The 17,742-nt window shown below is 37.5% G+C and overlaps 1 protein-coding gene across 5 annotated transcripts in view; it reads left to right on the top strand.

Moving 5' to 3' along the window:
- The window catches only part of LLGL2 (LLGL scribble cell polarity complex component 2), an 84,986-nt gene extending 74,226 nt beyond the window's left edge, over positions 1-10,760 (top strand). For 4 of the 5 annotated variants that reach the window (XM_032209435.1, XM_032209437.1, XM_032209436.1 and 1 more), the window contains 5 exons: positions 884-933; positions 2,493-2,540; positions 3,446-3,488; positions 5,014-5,075; positions 10,095-10,760. In XM_032209435.1, coding sequence (XP_032065326.1) covers positions 884-933; positions 2,493-2,540; positions 3,446-3,488; positions 5,014-5,075; positions 10,095-10,099 — 208 coding nt within the window. In that variant the 3' untranslated portion in view covers positions 10,100-10,760. The remainder of the gene's footprint in view (positions 1-883; positions 934-2,492; positions 2,541-3,445; positions 3,489-5,013; positions 5,076-10,094) is intronic. The other variant, XM_032209438.1, reaches the window with a different exon arrangement.
- The last annotated feature ends 6,982 nt before the right edge of the window (positions 10,761-17,742 follow it).

Consider the following 17,742-nt stretch of genomic DNA (forward strand, 5'->3'; position numbering starts at 1 on the left):
GGGTTTACGAGCAAGTAGTCCTCGAGTTATGACAGCAATTGAAACTGGAATTTCCATTGCTAAGCAATGCAGTCAGACACCATATGATCATATCACTTAGCGTTAGCAATCTCTGAAGTCCCTATTGTATCAAGTGCGGATTGTGGGTCATTAAGTGAGCACCTCCTCACAAGGAGTGTGGGTTGCTGGCAAGACATGCCTCAACCCCAGAGAGGTTTTGGGGTGTGTGTACATGGATGGGGGAGGGGGGATTTACCCAAGCAATTTCAGTGCTTCCCTGCCAGGGAAGCTGGCGGGGAAGGTGGCAAATCATGATCACATGACTCCAGGATGCTGCACTCCACATAAGTATGAAGCAGTTACAAAGTACTCAGATTGAACATGTAACAGCAGGAGTGCTGAGACAGCCAGAACTTTGAGGCTAGTCATAACCATCACTCATTCAATGCTAGTTACTGAACAAGTGGTGATTAACTCAGGACTATCTGAGTATCACTTTTGAATAACCTTAGACTGCTCAGTTGTGTGTTTCTGGGCAAATGAAGCCTGATATTAAGTGGATAGAATAAAGATCTATCTGTGAAACCAATTCACCTCTAGGGGAATGTTCTAGGTCAGGGGTATCAAACTCACGTTGTCATCAGATGACCTATCGGGACTTTTTTTCCCTTCCCTAAACCAGGAGTGGGGTGGCCAGTATGTGACGCGTCTGGCACGTGGGCTGTGAGTTTGACACCCTTGTTCTAGGTGTTCTCTTTCTAAATGTTGCAAATAAAACATGGGTTGCTGTAATGTTAGGACTAAAGAATACTGCTTGATCTATCAAGTTCTGAGCCAGAACTATTGAACAGTTGGTCTCATTGGCTTTTTTCTTTTTTTGCAGCAGCAGCATTAGGGATTCAAGACAAACCTCTGGTGAACCAGGTGGTGATGGTAAGTATTTAGAACTCAGTTGCTTTTGTGCCTATCATAGAAAACGATGGTGTCTTGGAATAATTTCCTTGCATTGTATCCCATAGTCATAAGAATAGAATAGAATTCTTTATTGGGCAAGTGTGATTGGACACACAAGGAATTTGTCTTCGGTGCATAAGCTTTCAGTGCACATAAAAGCTATGTGATAAATCATGATCATAGTCATCATAAAAATACATTCATCTTAAATAATAAGATACAACACTTAGTGATAGTCATAGGATACTAAATAAGCAATGAACATAAATCATATTAGGAAGCTCAGTAGCAATATAAATCATACAGATACAAGCAACAAAGTTATAATCATAAGTAGAAAAGGAGATAGGTAACAGGAAGATGAGAAGAATAATAGTAATACAACCTTACTAAATAGTTTGACAGTGTTGTGGGAATTAGTTGTTTAGCAGAGTGATGACTTAGGGGGGGAAACTATCCTAGTTGTTCTGTTGTCATTTTGAGGGTGGAAGTTGAAACAATTTATGTCCAGGATATGAGAAGTCTGTAGATATTTTCACAGCCCTCTTTTTGACTCATGCAGTGTACAGGTCGTCAATGAAAGGCAGGTTTGGTAACAATTGTTTTTACTGCAGTTCTAATTATCTGCTGGTCTGTGTCTGAATAGGTAGTGTGGCAATCCATACGCAACTGGGTGCTACACGTGCAGAAAAATTAACCAAAACTTTATAAAACATTTTGGAAAATTTCATGACACCCCCCACCCCCCAAGAAAGAGCTGAAACGGCAAGGAAGAAAACAATTTATCACAAAATATCAGAAACATCCTCCATCTGTGTGCACAGACACACTGCCCCTATCACCACACACTCCCTTACATACCCATGCCTTTTTAACCAAGAGTTAATTTTTGGTTATTTAAATACACTCTATAACTATGTGGTGAATTCTGGGAAATGAAGCCTACATATCTTAAAGTTGCCAGATTTGAGAAACACTGCTCTAGAGGCATTTAAAAAGATCCAAAGATCTAGTCTCTCCACAGCATCCTTTTCAGGTAGCATCTCTTGGCCTGGTAAGAAATGGAGCAGTAATGTTTTACTCCTTTCCATCCCTATGACCAATTCATCAGTAGATTGGTAGCAGGGAACGTTATAATTCCCACTTCAGGTTCAAGCAGTTGGTTTACCTTATTTTTGTTAGAGTTAAATGCTGTTTTGTTTAACTCTCCTTGAACCATTAAAGCATATAACTAGTAATACTACTAATACTAATAACAGTTAATTAATAGGTGCTATGTCCATGTCTCTGCATGGTATGAATCACCTTTCTTCTTTGTCATTTTACGGTAGATTTGAATTTCAAAATTGGGTTTTGGTATGCAGAAGTAAGTCGTGGCCTTGGTTGCTCAGAGGATTTAAGGACCTGTCAGCCATTTTAATAACTTTTAAAACATTTGCTTTCTCTTTCTGTGTTGATACATTCACTCTCAAAGTCCTATTTTTGTCTCCAGACTGTGAGAATTAGTTGCTTTAATATTAATATATATATTTTTCCAGAAAGAATGACTGATAGGCTGATGGAACACGCCCTTCTCAATGATGAAAGTAAGAAAAAGGGTTGGGAAATGGACTTTTCGTGGAAATTATCCTAAATATTTTTACTAATGCAGTTTCAACTCCTTGTTTTTCCACCCAAAGGCATATAACTTCAATAGATTTCTTTCTGAGTTGTATGTTTTGTGTGTTTAACAGATCAGACTTAATATAGCTGAGATGACTAATAGGCATTATTCAACATAGCTGGCCATTTGTGTTAGTATAGTCTTTGTACAACATGTATAACAACGAAATTGGTTTTAGCCTCACTGGTGCAATCCATGACAAAAAATACAAATAACATAAATAGTATAAAGAATAATCCCTATGCAAGTGATTAGGGGGGAAAGAAAAAGAAAAACTAGTCATACGTTTCCACGTGTGCGTGGAGTGATTGTGGTTGTGTTTAAGAGTCTCAAAGCGCAAGGATAGAAACTATTTTGAAACCTATTTGTTTGGCTGGCTATACTTCGAAGTCTTCTGCCCGATGGTAGAAGTGCAAAGAGACACTGACCGGGGTGTGAATCATCTCATGAGTATCTTCCTTACTCTGCTAAAGCAGCGAGACCTGGTGATGTCATCCAGTGGTGTTAGAGGGCGACCAGTGGTTTGTGTATGGTGTGTGTACTCTTCAATACTTGCATCACATAGTTTCCAGCTGTCGTTCATAATTGCTAATATGCTTAAAAACCAAGCCACATTTACTTTGTGTCTGTTCGGAGCACAATGGTTCAGTTACCCCATCTGTGAAATGGACAATGTTAACCCACCTAACAAAGCAGTTTGAGAGGGGTTTTAGTGTCCAGTGTTCTGCAGCTCCAAAATGTTACATTCACTTATTTCTATATTACTTCCAGGCTATGATGATATAGGCACATGTATTTCTCATAACTTATTTTTTCCCCTCCTTTCAGATGTTCTGAAGGAAATCCAGAGTACTCTAGAAGATGGGAGAGGGTGAGTATGATGCACCCATATTTGTGATGTCTGTTAAGGAATTAATTTGGTAGGTCACGAGTTCAGATATAGTAATGGAAAGGGAAGATCAATAATGTTTTTTTGGTATTTTTGGAGATAAACATTCTGAAGGAAGAGGGATGTTACCATTTGGATTCTAATTACACAGCTTTCTGCCAGTTTGGATGAGATGCATGTATTTTTTGTTTTAGGAAGAGCTTTTAAGTGGTAAAAAGACATTAAGATTTTTAAACTAGGTCATGGGTGTCAAACTGGCGGCCCGCGAACCAAATGTGCGCACAGGCCACACACACCCAGCTCCGTGAAAGAGGGAAACATCACGTGATGGCAACGTGACGCCATGAGATTGACACCTGTGAACTAGATCTTTTTATAGCTAGAGTGTGTAATTGAGTTGTTTCCTTTTTGAGGAGAGAGTCTTTTCTAAATAGTAAATAAATTTGCTTAGAAATAGGAAGTTGCATGTGTGCATGATATATGCATATTATGTTTGTATCCAATGAGAAAATTGAAAGTTGATTAGTGTTAATTGTATGAATTTGGTTTTTAATTTTCCAATTAATTCAGTTTGTAACATTGGAGAGATAATTCTTCTTAGAAAGACAGCTGCTTTTTGTTCCAAAGTTGCCTTTCCAAAAGGCAACTTTCTTGGTTTTTCTCTCTGAAAACTTTTATTTTTTGAATTAACCATGACTGAATGATTAAGAGTCTCCATAGATACAGCTGCTTTTTTCTGAAGCAAACAATCCATGAAATACTGTTGCAATGTATTACTTGCATATGTTTGCTTGGAAAGAAACTACCACTATATACTGTATATGAAAATGATATGGCATAAGCTGGCTATCTCATAATCTCCTGTTTTTCATTTTTTTCTCCGTATTCCCAGTAAATTTTATTTATTTCATTTTCATTTTCATTTTATACAATCACTTATATACTGTGCGTAAAAAAAAACAAAAAAAAAAAGAGAAAAAAAAAAAACCCAACATAACACTTCATTCCCCCATACACCCTCTCTTCTCCCCCTCCAACTTTCCTTTCACCCCTCCAGCATTTCCCTCTTCTACTTCCCTTCCCCCTCAGACATCTCCCCCTCCCTCCATCTCACCCTCCTTACATTCCCTCTCACTCCCTCTTTACTTCTCCCTTCTCTTTCCCTCTTCTCCTCACTTTGGTGTATCCATACAATTCAGTTTGTTTTTAAAATAAAAGTAGAAAAAGAAAAAAAGAAAAAAAAAAGGAAAACGAGCCGCAGTATACAAGTGAATTCTTATTGTTCTAAGGATTGAAACTGTAATTCCACCCTCCCCCCTCCCCCCTATAATCCCCCCTCCCTAACCCCCTTACGGCTTCGCAGGTCCCATACCCGGCATAATTCTTTAACAAGCATTTGAGTATAATAAGGCCAGCTAACTTTGAAATTAAAAAAATAAGATAAAGCCAAAAAGAAAAAAATGTTTTTCATTTTTTAATGCTTTTTGTTTTCTTCATTTTTTGGTAGGAGTTACTATAATAGAAGTTCAGGAAGAATCCAAGTAGGGCATACGCTAAGTAATGGAGGAGGTAAGTTGACTTTATATTTTTACTTGTAGTCGGTATTGAAACATAATAAACTATGGCTTGTTACAAAAATATATTGTTTCCTACTCTTCATTTGGGACTGCTGAGCAGTCTTATAAAAATTTTCTCCCTTTAACTGGAATAGGAAACAACTAATTTCTCTGAACCTGAGAATGTTAGCAAACTAGAATTGTATCTAGTTTGAATTTTTCCCAATAATTTTATTATGATTATTACGGTTTATTTTGAACAAATAAAACTAACAAACCTTATACAAATATACGTATATAAAAAAGTAAGTGTGAAAAGAAAAAAAATCCCCCAAAAAAGATAGTAAGAAAAAGATTGTTTTCTCTTCATCCCTAGCAAGTATATTCAACATTAACTATTTATGACTGTCTCTTCAATTACAACCAGATACATCTTCATTCTATATTTCATCCCATTGTCTATAAACTCATTTCTAAATTGCAGGATCCAATCTGGGTCATCTCTAAATCTTCAGCTCTCCTTATTGATCAATGAAGGTCCAGTAAAAATTAACAAAAATAACAACTAAGTATAAAACCTTTCTCTTCATTTAGTCTATATCAGTGGTCAACCTGGTCCCTACTACCCACTAGTGGGCGTTCCAGTTTTCATGGTGGGTGGTAGGGGTTTTCTGTAACTCTGCTTTATAAATTTTATAAAGTAAAGTTACTTCCCTACTTTATAAATCACCATTACTGTGGAACCAGTGGGCGGTTAGAAAATTTTACTACTAACAGAAATACAAAAGTGGGCGGTAGATATAAAAAGGTTGACTACCCCTGGTCTATATCAATGGTTCCCAACCTTTTTTGGCTATGTCCCACCTAAGCATCTTTAAAATCCTGGTTCCCCCCCCCCCAATGACATATAATTCTTACTTTACTCACAAAGTGAGCTCTACTAATGTGGAAGAAGCCTAAAAGGCCATTAACTTGTTTTAAGCAAATTGCCCCCATTAAAAATCAAATTGCCCCCCTGTGGAGCATGGGCGTTGGGAACCCCTGATCTATATCCTCTTTTTAACAAACATTAGAAAAGAATAAAATTGAAATCTATTAAACATTACCAGAAATAACCCTTTATTTACACATTCAGAAATGATAACATAAATATTAAAAATGAATCCATTGCAGCACTGAAGATTTCCAAACCAGATAACCATAAAATATCACCAAAGATAACAAATTTTGGGACGTGTTATTTCCGTGCAAGTCGCATGATGATTGCCAACATTGTTATCGATCACACAAATGTATTTCTGTAATTGCTTGATGGTGTATGCTGATAATACTCCTGAAATTTCATTTTGTGTATTTAAGGAGTACCTGCCTACCTGCAATCATTCTCTTTCCCTAGAGAATCCTACATGCGCATGTTAGTAGTTAATAAAGCTTTTTGTTACCTTTTATTTCTTTGTTATAGTATTTTTGGGGGGTTCATGGAATATCTGGAATATTTTTCTCACAATGAAATATCACCAAAGATAACAAATCATTATTTATCTACAGTCAGATAAACCATTTTTGTAGGATTTTTTCCTTCTTTCTCCCAGCCATCCTTAAGTCCCACAGATAAAATTCTAACTCCAGTTTTCTTTTTTTTCCCATCAAGTTTTTTATTTTATACTATTTATATATATCAATGCGTGAATGGTGTGATACCTGGGTATCATACATTTGAATACAAATAGTCAAATATTACTCATAGTTATTATATTTCATTTTCATTATTTCATGTTGTTTACACATACTTTTTACTACTGCTTCAGTTTTAAAACCTCCCTCTTGGGGAGGTCTGTCTGTCTGTCTGTCTGTCTATACACACACATACACACACACATACACACATACATACATACATACATACAACATTCTAAGACGTTTCTTTTCTATTTCCTATCTTTCACCTGTTTTATTATTCATATTTCCCTTATTTAGATCTTCACATCGATTTATGTTAAAATTTCATTCTTCATTCTTTCATTATTCAATGTACACTTCTAGTGCCAATCACAATCATTTAAATGTTTAAAATAAATGTATTCTTATTATTTCCAATTCTCCCATCCGTGTAATTCTACTGTTAATACATATATCCTATATAATTCTAATATTAATACGCATGTTTTTATTGAGATATATTCATGGAAGATCTTTTACTCTCTCTCTCTCTCTCTCTTTACCCATCGTCCCTTGCCCAGTTTTCGGTTTTCTTATAGTCTCTTTGCTTCATCTGTTCAAGTTCTTATCTTTATCCAAAGCCATTGGTAATTTCTATGAAGTTAACTCCAATAAATCTCTCACATTTCAATTTAAAAGAATAGTCTACATTGCTCTTAGGGTACATTGTTTGTATGTCCTTTTTTATTGTTAAATGATCATGCAATTCTACTTGTAGATCCAACATTTCCATCTCATTTTTTTATTTGTAAGTTTTAATCAGTCTGCCTTGAAGTCCAGTTTGTTGTCTTCAAAGGAGTTTGTTCATTTTCGGTAGCAAAGTTTAGTTCTAGTAAAGAGTTAAAAAGCTCAAGGACTTTTTCATATGCCCATACATCAAATGTTTCCCTATCATGTGCTTTAGTAATAGACCTTCAAAATCTTGCTTCACAGGGAAAAAATGTAAACAAAGCAGACTTTCCCTACAGGAAAAGATCTTTCTAATTAGTTTCAAAGTCTTTCTTTAAACCAGTTTCATGAAGCATTAGCATTTAAACTCTAAAAACAACTCTAAAGCCACTTCTTTGTGGTATTTTGCAAAAAGTTATCAAAATAAAAAAAAAATCTTACAAAGCTGAAAAGGTGTAGTTTCCATTAAAAAAAAAAAAAACTCAGCCAGCAACTTTATAGGCTTGCAGTTCTGAAGGTTTTTCAGTCTTAAAGAGGCAGTTAAAAAAATTAAACCCCAGAATGATTAAAAAGAATGAGTCTTGGTCATGCCTTGAATCCATGAAAGGCTGCATTTAGGGTTCAGAACAGGATGGAACCTGCAACTCACAGTTAATTGCATGTGGCAAGTTCTGTCATCTGCACACAAAAATCAGCTGTTGGGGTGTATATATTTATTAGTAAACTTTATATGCTGTTCTTCCCAATAAGGAACATAATGTGCACCAAGGGTGGGTTGCTGCCGGCGTTAATGCCAGATCGCTTCACGCATGCACAGTTGCCTGTAAATTGTTCTGCGCATGTGCAGAACATGAAAAAATGACTGAAAAAACAAGCCGGCAATGGCAGCGGCGACTGTGGAACCGGTTCAGGGGTGTGGCCAGCCTGCCGTCCCTACTAGTTTGGCAACCCAGTCCCAATTTCCACTACCAGTTCACCCAAACCAGTGTGAACCAGTAGCAACCCACCTCTGATATGCACCCCCAGAGCTCTCTTTATTCCAGAGAAAATTTCAGCAGTCTGGGCCTCATATCTAGTTGCCTTTTCAGCCATAGTGGCCCTGCAATCTGCACCAGAGTGGAGAAAAATGTGGGCACCAACTTGCCTTGCTTCAATGAAAGCCTGGATTGTGTCCTGATATCTTTTTGTAAAAAAATGTTTATTAAATTTTCATAATATAAATGCAAATTAAAATAAAGACAGTAGAAAAATGGAGAAGGAAAAAAGGGGTAAGAGAGAAGTGTAGGGTAGAGAGAAAAAGAAGAAAAATGTGTTAACCTCCAACTTTTCTCAGAGCAGTAGAATAAAAATAAGATACACTCTCACTTTTTCTTTGACATATTTAACATGCTAGGAATATTAGACTAACAGACTTGTCTAATCAGCAAATCCCAAAGTCAAAATTCCATATATATTTTCTTTCTGTCTTCAGTCTAGAAGTAGTTTCCAAGTAGCAACAAAACTATGTATTTTTCAATTAAAGCATTTGATTCTGCCATCCCTGCTAGCTCCATCAGTTTCTCCATCCATTCTTTCATTGTGAGGATTAATGTATTTTGCCCATAAATAATTCTTGCTGCACTCAGTATATACAGCAGGGATGTCAAACTTCATCACGGCAGCGTCACATGACATATCGCACCATTTTCCCCCTTCGCTAAACCAGGCATGGGTGTGACCAGTGTGTGACACATCCAGCCCACAGGCTACAAGTTTGACAGCCCTAATATACAGCAACAAAGGACAGAGTTTTTTTTTAAATTCCTTGTCCAGTTATTTGGTTCTGATATCTTGATGGAAACCTTAATCTTGTTTTGTCCAGAAGAAAAGGCTGCTCTTAAAGCCTATTTTGCTCTTCAAAGACAGCCTTGTCATGACAATTCTTGACATTATGGTTGTCAACAAGACCTTTCAGTATTCCCCGTCCCCCCAACTCTTATTTTTCTTCAAATGGAGAGGATTTATGCCTCATTTTCCTCCTACATTCTTTTTCTCTCTTTAAGACAGACTACTGGGAACCTAGCCAGAATTTACTACAAAACCCAACATACTAACAGAGCCTTTTGGCCCTCTTTTTCTGGGAAGAATAGTTAGGTCTTTTCTCCAAAAGGCCTAGCAACAGTGGAACACTTCCAGCAGGAACCCCTAGAAAGATGGGGTTGGCATTTTTTGGACTATTTTCTTACTATGTCAGGCCAGTTAGAAGCTGCTGGATGAATCATACACCATTGTGTAAATAGAAAAAATAAGTTAAATATTGTCACTGATACAGAATTTGAGCTAGGGGGAAAATACCAGCAAGTAATACATAATTATTTCTGTCACGGATCTTTAAAATCTACAGATATTAAATACACAGCCTGGCCTTTAGATGTGCTGAGACCACAATATCCAGTTATTTACTTGTGTGGTGCAGTACCTGCACTGGATCAAATCAATTCAGTGTTTCATTAGTCAACTGACTGTATAAACTAGCTAAAAATCATGCAACTAAATCTAAATCCATCGTATCTGGTTATTGCACCAGGTTGGCAAAGACTGTTGTAAATTGAATAATGATATATCTTCAACTTTTATACAGTAACTGCTTTTTTCTTTCCAACAGAATGATTGTGCCTTGGCGTGTCGTTTGTGAGGTTTGGGCATTTAAAGAGTGCCATAACACTACTGTTGTAGGTACAGCATCGTCAGGGCTGAGAAGCATCCCCTGGCCAGGGCTTCGGATAAAATTGAAGGGCTGCATCCTTTTCCTCATTGTGCCTCACCTGAAGCTCGTACCTATCTTGAGTTATCCACCTTGTGAAGATGCTGGAACCACTCTAGCCTCTTCCTTTTTATGCCTCTGGATCTGTGTTTTGCAATTCTTCAAGTGTTTGCACAATTTATTTCCTTTTTAAATATATATATTTGTACTGGGATGGGTTTTAAATTATGAAAATTATTGTTTTGGAAGCAGACTTTTAAGAATGAGTACTGTTTCCACTAAGATTATTTTTTGTACATTTTTAAAATCATAATGGGTGTTTAACAGAGGCATATTTTAGAAGTGTGCTTTTTTAAAAAAAATTATTGAAATAATATATGTCACTTTAAATCCCTGTGGCTGCTCCAATGAAGTTTTTGTCATATTACAGTACTGTTAAATTGTTTGGCAGACTGGGTAGATTATTTTTGTAGCTGTTCAGAAGTGAGCAAACTAATCAAATTTAACTTGATTTGTATATGAACACTACATTAATTTTTCTTGAAATAAAACAGTACCTTTACTTATTTTTTTCTTGTAGCCGATGCATTTTGTGATACTATCTTAATTTTACAGTCTCTGAAATGTTTAGAATATAAATTCCAAATGCTTGAGGTTTTTTTTTCATGTTTTGCTATCCTTTTAACTCTAAACTTAAAATAATCTAAACCATTTCTTCACAAGTAGTTTTGCAAAATTCTTTTTAATATATGCAATTTCTCCACATAGCGTATATTTCAAAGTACATGCCTCCCACTTTGAGAAGATGCTGTAGGCCAAATATATAACAAGTTTTTATTACAATCATTAACACATTTTTCTATGTAATTGTGAGCCGTTACAATTCATTGAAAGTAAATCTAATCCACCAAATTCCAAGTTCTATACAAAGGATTACATAATAATGCTTCTCCAGGACAGTAATGGTGAACCTAGGACAAGTCGGTCAAAGGCAACATGCCACGATGCTTTGGGCGACATGCTAGTGTTCACCAATACCCATCAGCTATTTTTAAGCGCTCACTGCATTATCCTGTGATTTTTGAAGGTTGCAGAAGTCTCCTGAGAAGGCAAGGCTCTTATCCTTGACCCTCCAAAAATTGTTTGGGAAAGGGGTATGCTTTTGTAAAATTTTCTGAGGCTGCAGAGGCCAAGGAAGATCATTTTCTGAAGCCACTTCAAGAATGAAAGCATTGTGTAGGTAGGCCACAGGGACTTGTGAATAAAGAGGACATTGCCTGAAATTAAGCAGCGTACGATATAGATTCTGGGGATCACACAGAATTGGATTTTTTAAAAAATAAATGAACATGTAAAGAATTGTTTCTCTTTTGTTTTGGGACAGCAATGTGAAATGGCAGCAGAGTCAAGTTAGATATTTCTGAAATGTTGACATGTGAAGATCAAAATGTTTGCCACCAGTGATATAGAGAAAATGATACTGGCATGTTGAACAATGATACAAATCATTCTTGCCAAGCTGAGAGGCATAAACTACGATCTGAGGTACAGGGCAAGGTGATTCCCATTTCCTGTGGCCCAATGAACTTTAATGAACACCTCATCAAATCACTAACAACTGGTCTTGCTCAAGACTTTGTTATAACCTATTCCAAAGAAATATAGTTGTAGTCTTCCTGTGACATCTTCTCAAGGTTGTCTACTTTAAAGGGCTGCTGTCAGCCTTGCAAGTCTAATTGTGTTTTTCCTTTCCTCTCGTTTATATCCCAGTGAATCAGAATGGAATTTGCTTCTTTCCAATACTATCTTGTTTCCCAGAATCCCCAGGGACTATTTCAGGCCATATGATGGTACTTGCATAGGGAGTAGGGACTGCAACTACTAAAAAAACCCGAATAAAATTAAATACAGTAATAACAAAGCTGAATGTTGTAAGCTAATGATTAGCAACTTAAAAGAAACGGGACTTGGAAACCATAGGCAAATATTTTCATTTCTTCTTATATCCATTGTGAAAAATACGTGCCACTGCTCCTATTTCCAGAAAACAATGTTTCCCAGATGAAACACAGTAAAAGGCCAAAAATCTCAGGGGTACATCCTCTGATTTGTACTCACTCTCCCAGATTTAATTCCTGGGCTAGAGACTACAGCCTGAAAATATGAAATAGTACAGAACTAGGCAGGTATAAGGGACATTTACATGTTCTTATTTTAGAATACAAGATCCTTTTTCCGGCCAATAAAGTGACATCAAATTTGAAAAAAGTATTGGGGGAAAATTGCATACACAATGGGCAAATACCTGATTTTGTCACATTTTATGTACACAAATTAGTGACAATCTATATTTCTACACTATCCCTCACACTCTGAAATAGTTTCTGTTTGTGAGCATGTAAGAATGGACCATGCTGCAGACAGAAGTGTTTTTCGAAGTATCTTGTTTTGGCAGGTGGAAAGGGGAGAAAATAATATCCTATTTCTAAAGTTACTAAGAATTAATTAGTGAAAAACAATTTCAATTACATCCTTTAAAAAATTATTTCAAAAATACAAAAGTAACATCTTACACTAAGCACTGTAAAATATCTAATATATATTCATTTATAGTTATTATTTGGAAGATTTGTTAAAAGCTTTGGTCTTAGGCATATCTAGCATAAAATGCAGCCAACTTAGCGACAGATCTCTTAGAGACAGCCATGAGTGTATCGTTTCTTTGGTGGCAGGTGGATATTTTGAGAGTTCATGGATTCTATGTTTGCCACCATAAGATCAGGTAAGGGAGAACTTCTCTTCAAGCTCAGTTGCTGATGTTGCTTGGCATTTTTTCCAAAAGCCTCTTGAGGGGTAGAAACGTCTATGTTCCTGACATGCAAAAAGCCGTCGGCTCCTGACTGGATTGGACTGTTCTTCCTATCACAACTTTGTTTTAATTTAGGATTAAATCTGCGATAAAAAGATTCCACTTCAGGGAGGTCAGCAAGATTGGTCATTGACATGGTATCTACCAGGTGATTGTATGCCAACGGGACTGGATTTCTTGCATGCTCCTGCAATGGGGGCGAGGCCTCTTTCTTCCATACTTCTACATGCATCTTTCGGTGAGGTGGCAGCAATCTGGGCCTCTTCCGCGCTGGAGACTCCATCAGTAAATCAGAAACGCAAATCTGTAGGAGTTCCTCTTCGACACTTGTCATGGATCCACTTGGCACCTTCTTGTCTGTAGCATCATGGTTGCTATGCCAAGATGCCACAGTATCTTGCTGTGGGCAGTGTTCACCTACACATACACCCCCAGGAGTTGGGTGCATTCGCTCTGGAGGAAGAGGCATTACTTTCACATAGTAAACGGCGTTTTCATTAGGTTGCAATGAGGCCCTTGTTGGTAAATCTGACAGGGCCTCCTTGTTCCTTGTCCGCATTTCCTGGACAGAAAAATCAACTTCCGACTGAGATGCTAGTGTTTGAGAATACAATATGGGGCATGGCTGGAGTTTCAGCTTTTCATTCCATGCTTGAAGAAACTTCTCCCTGCAAGATTTTGGCTTTTCTGCGTCATTGGGATGCACGGCCATCTTATCTTTTGTGGCTGCTGCCTCCATGAGAGTTTCTGAGATTTAAAGATTGAGATAGAAATGAAAGTTAATGAAAAGAGCTTTCTAATATGTAATTTGCTACAGGGTGGTACTTCTAGTATTTTCCCTCGCCTCCAGGTCTCTAATTGATGTAGGAATAGCTGTAGTGTTGCCAGGCAACACACATTCTAGATCTCACAGGCCTGGAGTAAGCTTCGTGGCCTAAGCCATGGAAGCTGTAGCAGTTGGGACAAAGATCCAAACTTTTCAGGGTCATAAGCATTCTAACATCAGTAATCTGGAACAAATGATCAGTTAATTTAGGTCAGGATGCCCTTTTTACATGGAATCTATTCCTAACGAAAGCTGCAGCTGGGAAACCTTGAATATCTTGTATGTGTTTACAGCAGTGTTTTTCAACCTTGGCTGCTTGAAGATGTGTGGGCTTTAATTCCTAGAATTCCCTAGCCAGCGGGCTCACTGGGGAATTCTTGGAGCCAAAGTCCACAATATCTTCAAGCTGCCAAGGCTGAGAAATACTTATTTACATTGCGTTTATGCACCCAGAAATCAGAAATGTTTTCCTTTCTGATTATATGCTGTCATAGTCCTCCTGTGGCTGCTCACAGAGAAGAGGGCCCTGAAACTTGCAGAAGCCACTCCCGATCTGCTGCTCTCTTGACATACTGGACTTCAATCAAACACTTTGCTGGCAGAAAATTATAAGAGATCCAAAGCAGGAGGATATCAGACTGGAGGAAATGGTATATCACCTGCCTGATCCCACTGCATCAAAAAGAATGGGAGGTCATAATACCATCCTCAGATTCTACTGGCTTTTGGATTTGATGTAAATGAGTAAGGAGGCAAAGTACAGATCTTTTGGAGAGACTGTCCTTACCAAGCCTTTTCAAATATAAGATCCTTCTAATATCAATAGGCAGTTGCAATGTTAATTGCATTCATACTCTGGTCTTGGTTAAGCAACCAGATTTGCCCTCCAAAAATCCAGGCGACCACTAGATGGCAGCAAAAAAAACCTATTGGCTTCCTTTAAAAAATTTTTTGAAGCAAAACATTTTCATTCATATACATACATACATACATACATACATACATACATACATACATGCTTTGATCTTTGAACCTTGTGAACCTTTTCATGACTTTAGACAGTTTGATATTTGTATTATCAGATGGGCTATTTCATCCTTCAACTTGATAGAAATCTAATAAATAAGAAGCCCTTTAAACTAATCCCATTAACACTTCTATAAATTTGGGTCTTCTAAATTTGGTATAGCAATTAAGGTAGCAGGCTAGAAAACTGTGAACCATCAGTCCTAGTCCTGCCTTAGGCACAAAATGAGCTGGGTGACTTTGGACCAGTCCCTCCCTCCAGCTCAAAGAAGGAGACAAATCTTGCCAGAAAAACTGCAGGGATTAGCCTAGGCTGTTGCCAGGAGTTAACACTGACTTGAAGACACAAAACAAAGAAACAACTGGATCAATAAATAATGTGCTATTCATTTCATTTCATTTTTCATTTTATTAAAGCTTATAGGCCGCCCTTTTCCCTGAGGGGACTCAGGGCGGCTTACAAATCATGGGAAGGGGAGTGCAAGACAAAAAAACATAAAACTGTGCGTGAATAATAAAAAAAGAAAATAACAATAAAACACAACTTTCATTCAACATTTGGGTGGGGCGGATTAGAATCTTATCCCCAGGCCTGACGGGATAGCCAGATCTTAAGGGCTGTGCGGAAGGTCTGGACGGTGGTGAGGGTACGAATCTCCACGGGGAGATCGTTCCAAAGGGTCGGAGCTGCTACTGAGAAGGCTCTCCTCCGCGTAGTCGCCAGTCGGCACTGACTGGCAGATGGAACTCGGAGGAGGCCTAATCTGTGCGATCTGATAGGTTGAAGGGAGGTAATCGGCAGGAGGCGGTCTCTCAAGTATGCAGATCCACTACCATGGAGAGATTTATGGATGGTAAGTAGCACCTTATTCACCCACTGTATAAATATTTTGCTTGCACTTTTCTGTCCAAATATCATTTGGTGTAGTGATTAATAACAGCCAGTTTGGTATAGCATCAGTCTAGCAACAGTGAGTTCTAATCTTGCCTTAGGCATAAAGCCGACAGGGGGACTATGAGCCAGTCACTTTCTCTTAGCCCTAGGAAAAAGGCTATGGCAAATCACTTGCCCAGAAAATCACAGGGACTTATCCAAGTAGTGTCTGAGAATTGGACACAATTGAAGAGAGGAAGAAAAATAAAAAAGCAGCCTTGCTCTCTGACCTATGACATTTCTGAGGACCCAGAAGGAGAGCCCGCACTTCCGTGCCCTGAGCCTGACTGAGTGACCAACCAACCAACAATTAGGCAACAAAGGATCTGTGAAATGTTTTTCCAAATGTGTGTCATTTAATTGCTCTGGTTCTTCTCTTCCTGGGCATGAATATTTTAGCAAATCGCCTCCGGTTTCTTTTTGAGGAGGAAGAGATTGGATATGAATTTCCTTTTCAAAGCAGTAACATGATCTCTTGAAGCACAGAAGCAAATTGGGGAGATTCAATTCAATAGCTGTTTGTTCTGTGTAAGTGTATGTAAGGAGGAGACAACACTGATTCACTTGCAATTGGGTTTCAAAAAAAGCTATAGTTACTAAATAAAAGGGATATACTACCAAATGCCTCACCTTGGTCAATAACCCTCTTGGCTTTTAATTTACTACCTAACTAAAATTATTTACCTGATTTGAAGTGGTTAAACTGTGAAACAGTTTGTCAGGCAGGAAAGACCAGGTCTCCATGGGAAGATCCAATTAAATTAATGTATTGCTAAAAGGCCTATACATAGGAATCTTCTCAACTGCTTGGAGTTAGATAAGTATCAACTGAATTTAAGGGGGGGGGGTGAATTTAGTCCATGGCTACATAGGGAATCTAGACCGATCCTTCTTTTAACACACACACACACACACACACACACACACACACACATTCTGCCACTCCTTCACCTACATTTCCCTGACTAATTAATACTCATCTTTTCCTGAAAAGCAGAGAGATGTATCTCTTCTTTAATCCAATGAGGATGCAAAATTAGAATATGGGATGGATACAATTTCAATAATATCTACTTTAACAATATGCACATTATCCAAGCCAGCTCAATCATCAACTCATGCACATTGTCTCTTGATCTGAGCGGCAACTCTGCTTTTCTTGAATCTATTCTTTTCATGCCAATTTTCTTTCAACCAAATATTATCGCAAACCTTTGAAAGTCATATGGTGATCTCAATGCTTTAATTTTAAAAACAGTATGTCCGGATTTGACTTCCAGGAGAAAAATGGTGAAAATGGTGATGACAGTGGCAGAATGAAGAGCTGGCAAGCTCTTCAAATTCCTCTCCCAATCAGGAAAGCTCATGAGAATGTCTACAACATAATAGGATGAGATTTTTAAGGTTGGACATTAGAGGGAACTAGAAGGAACTAAAGATTACAATTAAAGGAAAGTAACACTTATGTAAGTATTAACATTTGACATACTGAAGGATATTTTTGAACAATGGCCCTAGAAGCTAATTTTAACTTTTGATTGTGTTTAAAAGTTATGGAATAGAAATCAATTTTGTCAGACAAGACTGAGATCTATTGGAAAATGGTTTTTAAAAATGAGAGGCTAGAAGAATGACATGGAAAAAGATGCTACACTGGACATGTAAATGAAACCGGCTGATATGTTAATAATTTAAATGGATATACAAATAACAAACCAAAAGAGTTACCTAGAAACTTTCCTATATTGAAATTGCAAAAGGAAATTGGTAGAAAGCTTTGAAGAATTTTGTGAGAAGGAACAATGACAAATGAAAAGAAATAAAGTGCTAAGACGTTATTTGAAGGGTCAGGATTCAAATTATTAAAAGTAAAAGGAACAAATACAAACTTGGT

This window comes from Thamnophis elegans, chromosome 2, assembly GCF_009769535.1.
Source record: "Thamnophis elegans isolate rThaEle1 chromosome 2, rThaEle1.pri, whole genome shotgun sequence".
In the NCBI taxonomy this organism is placed as follows: Eukaryota; Metazoa; Chordata; class Lepidosauria; order Squamata; family Colubridae; genus Thamnophis; species Thamnophis elegans.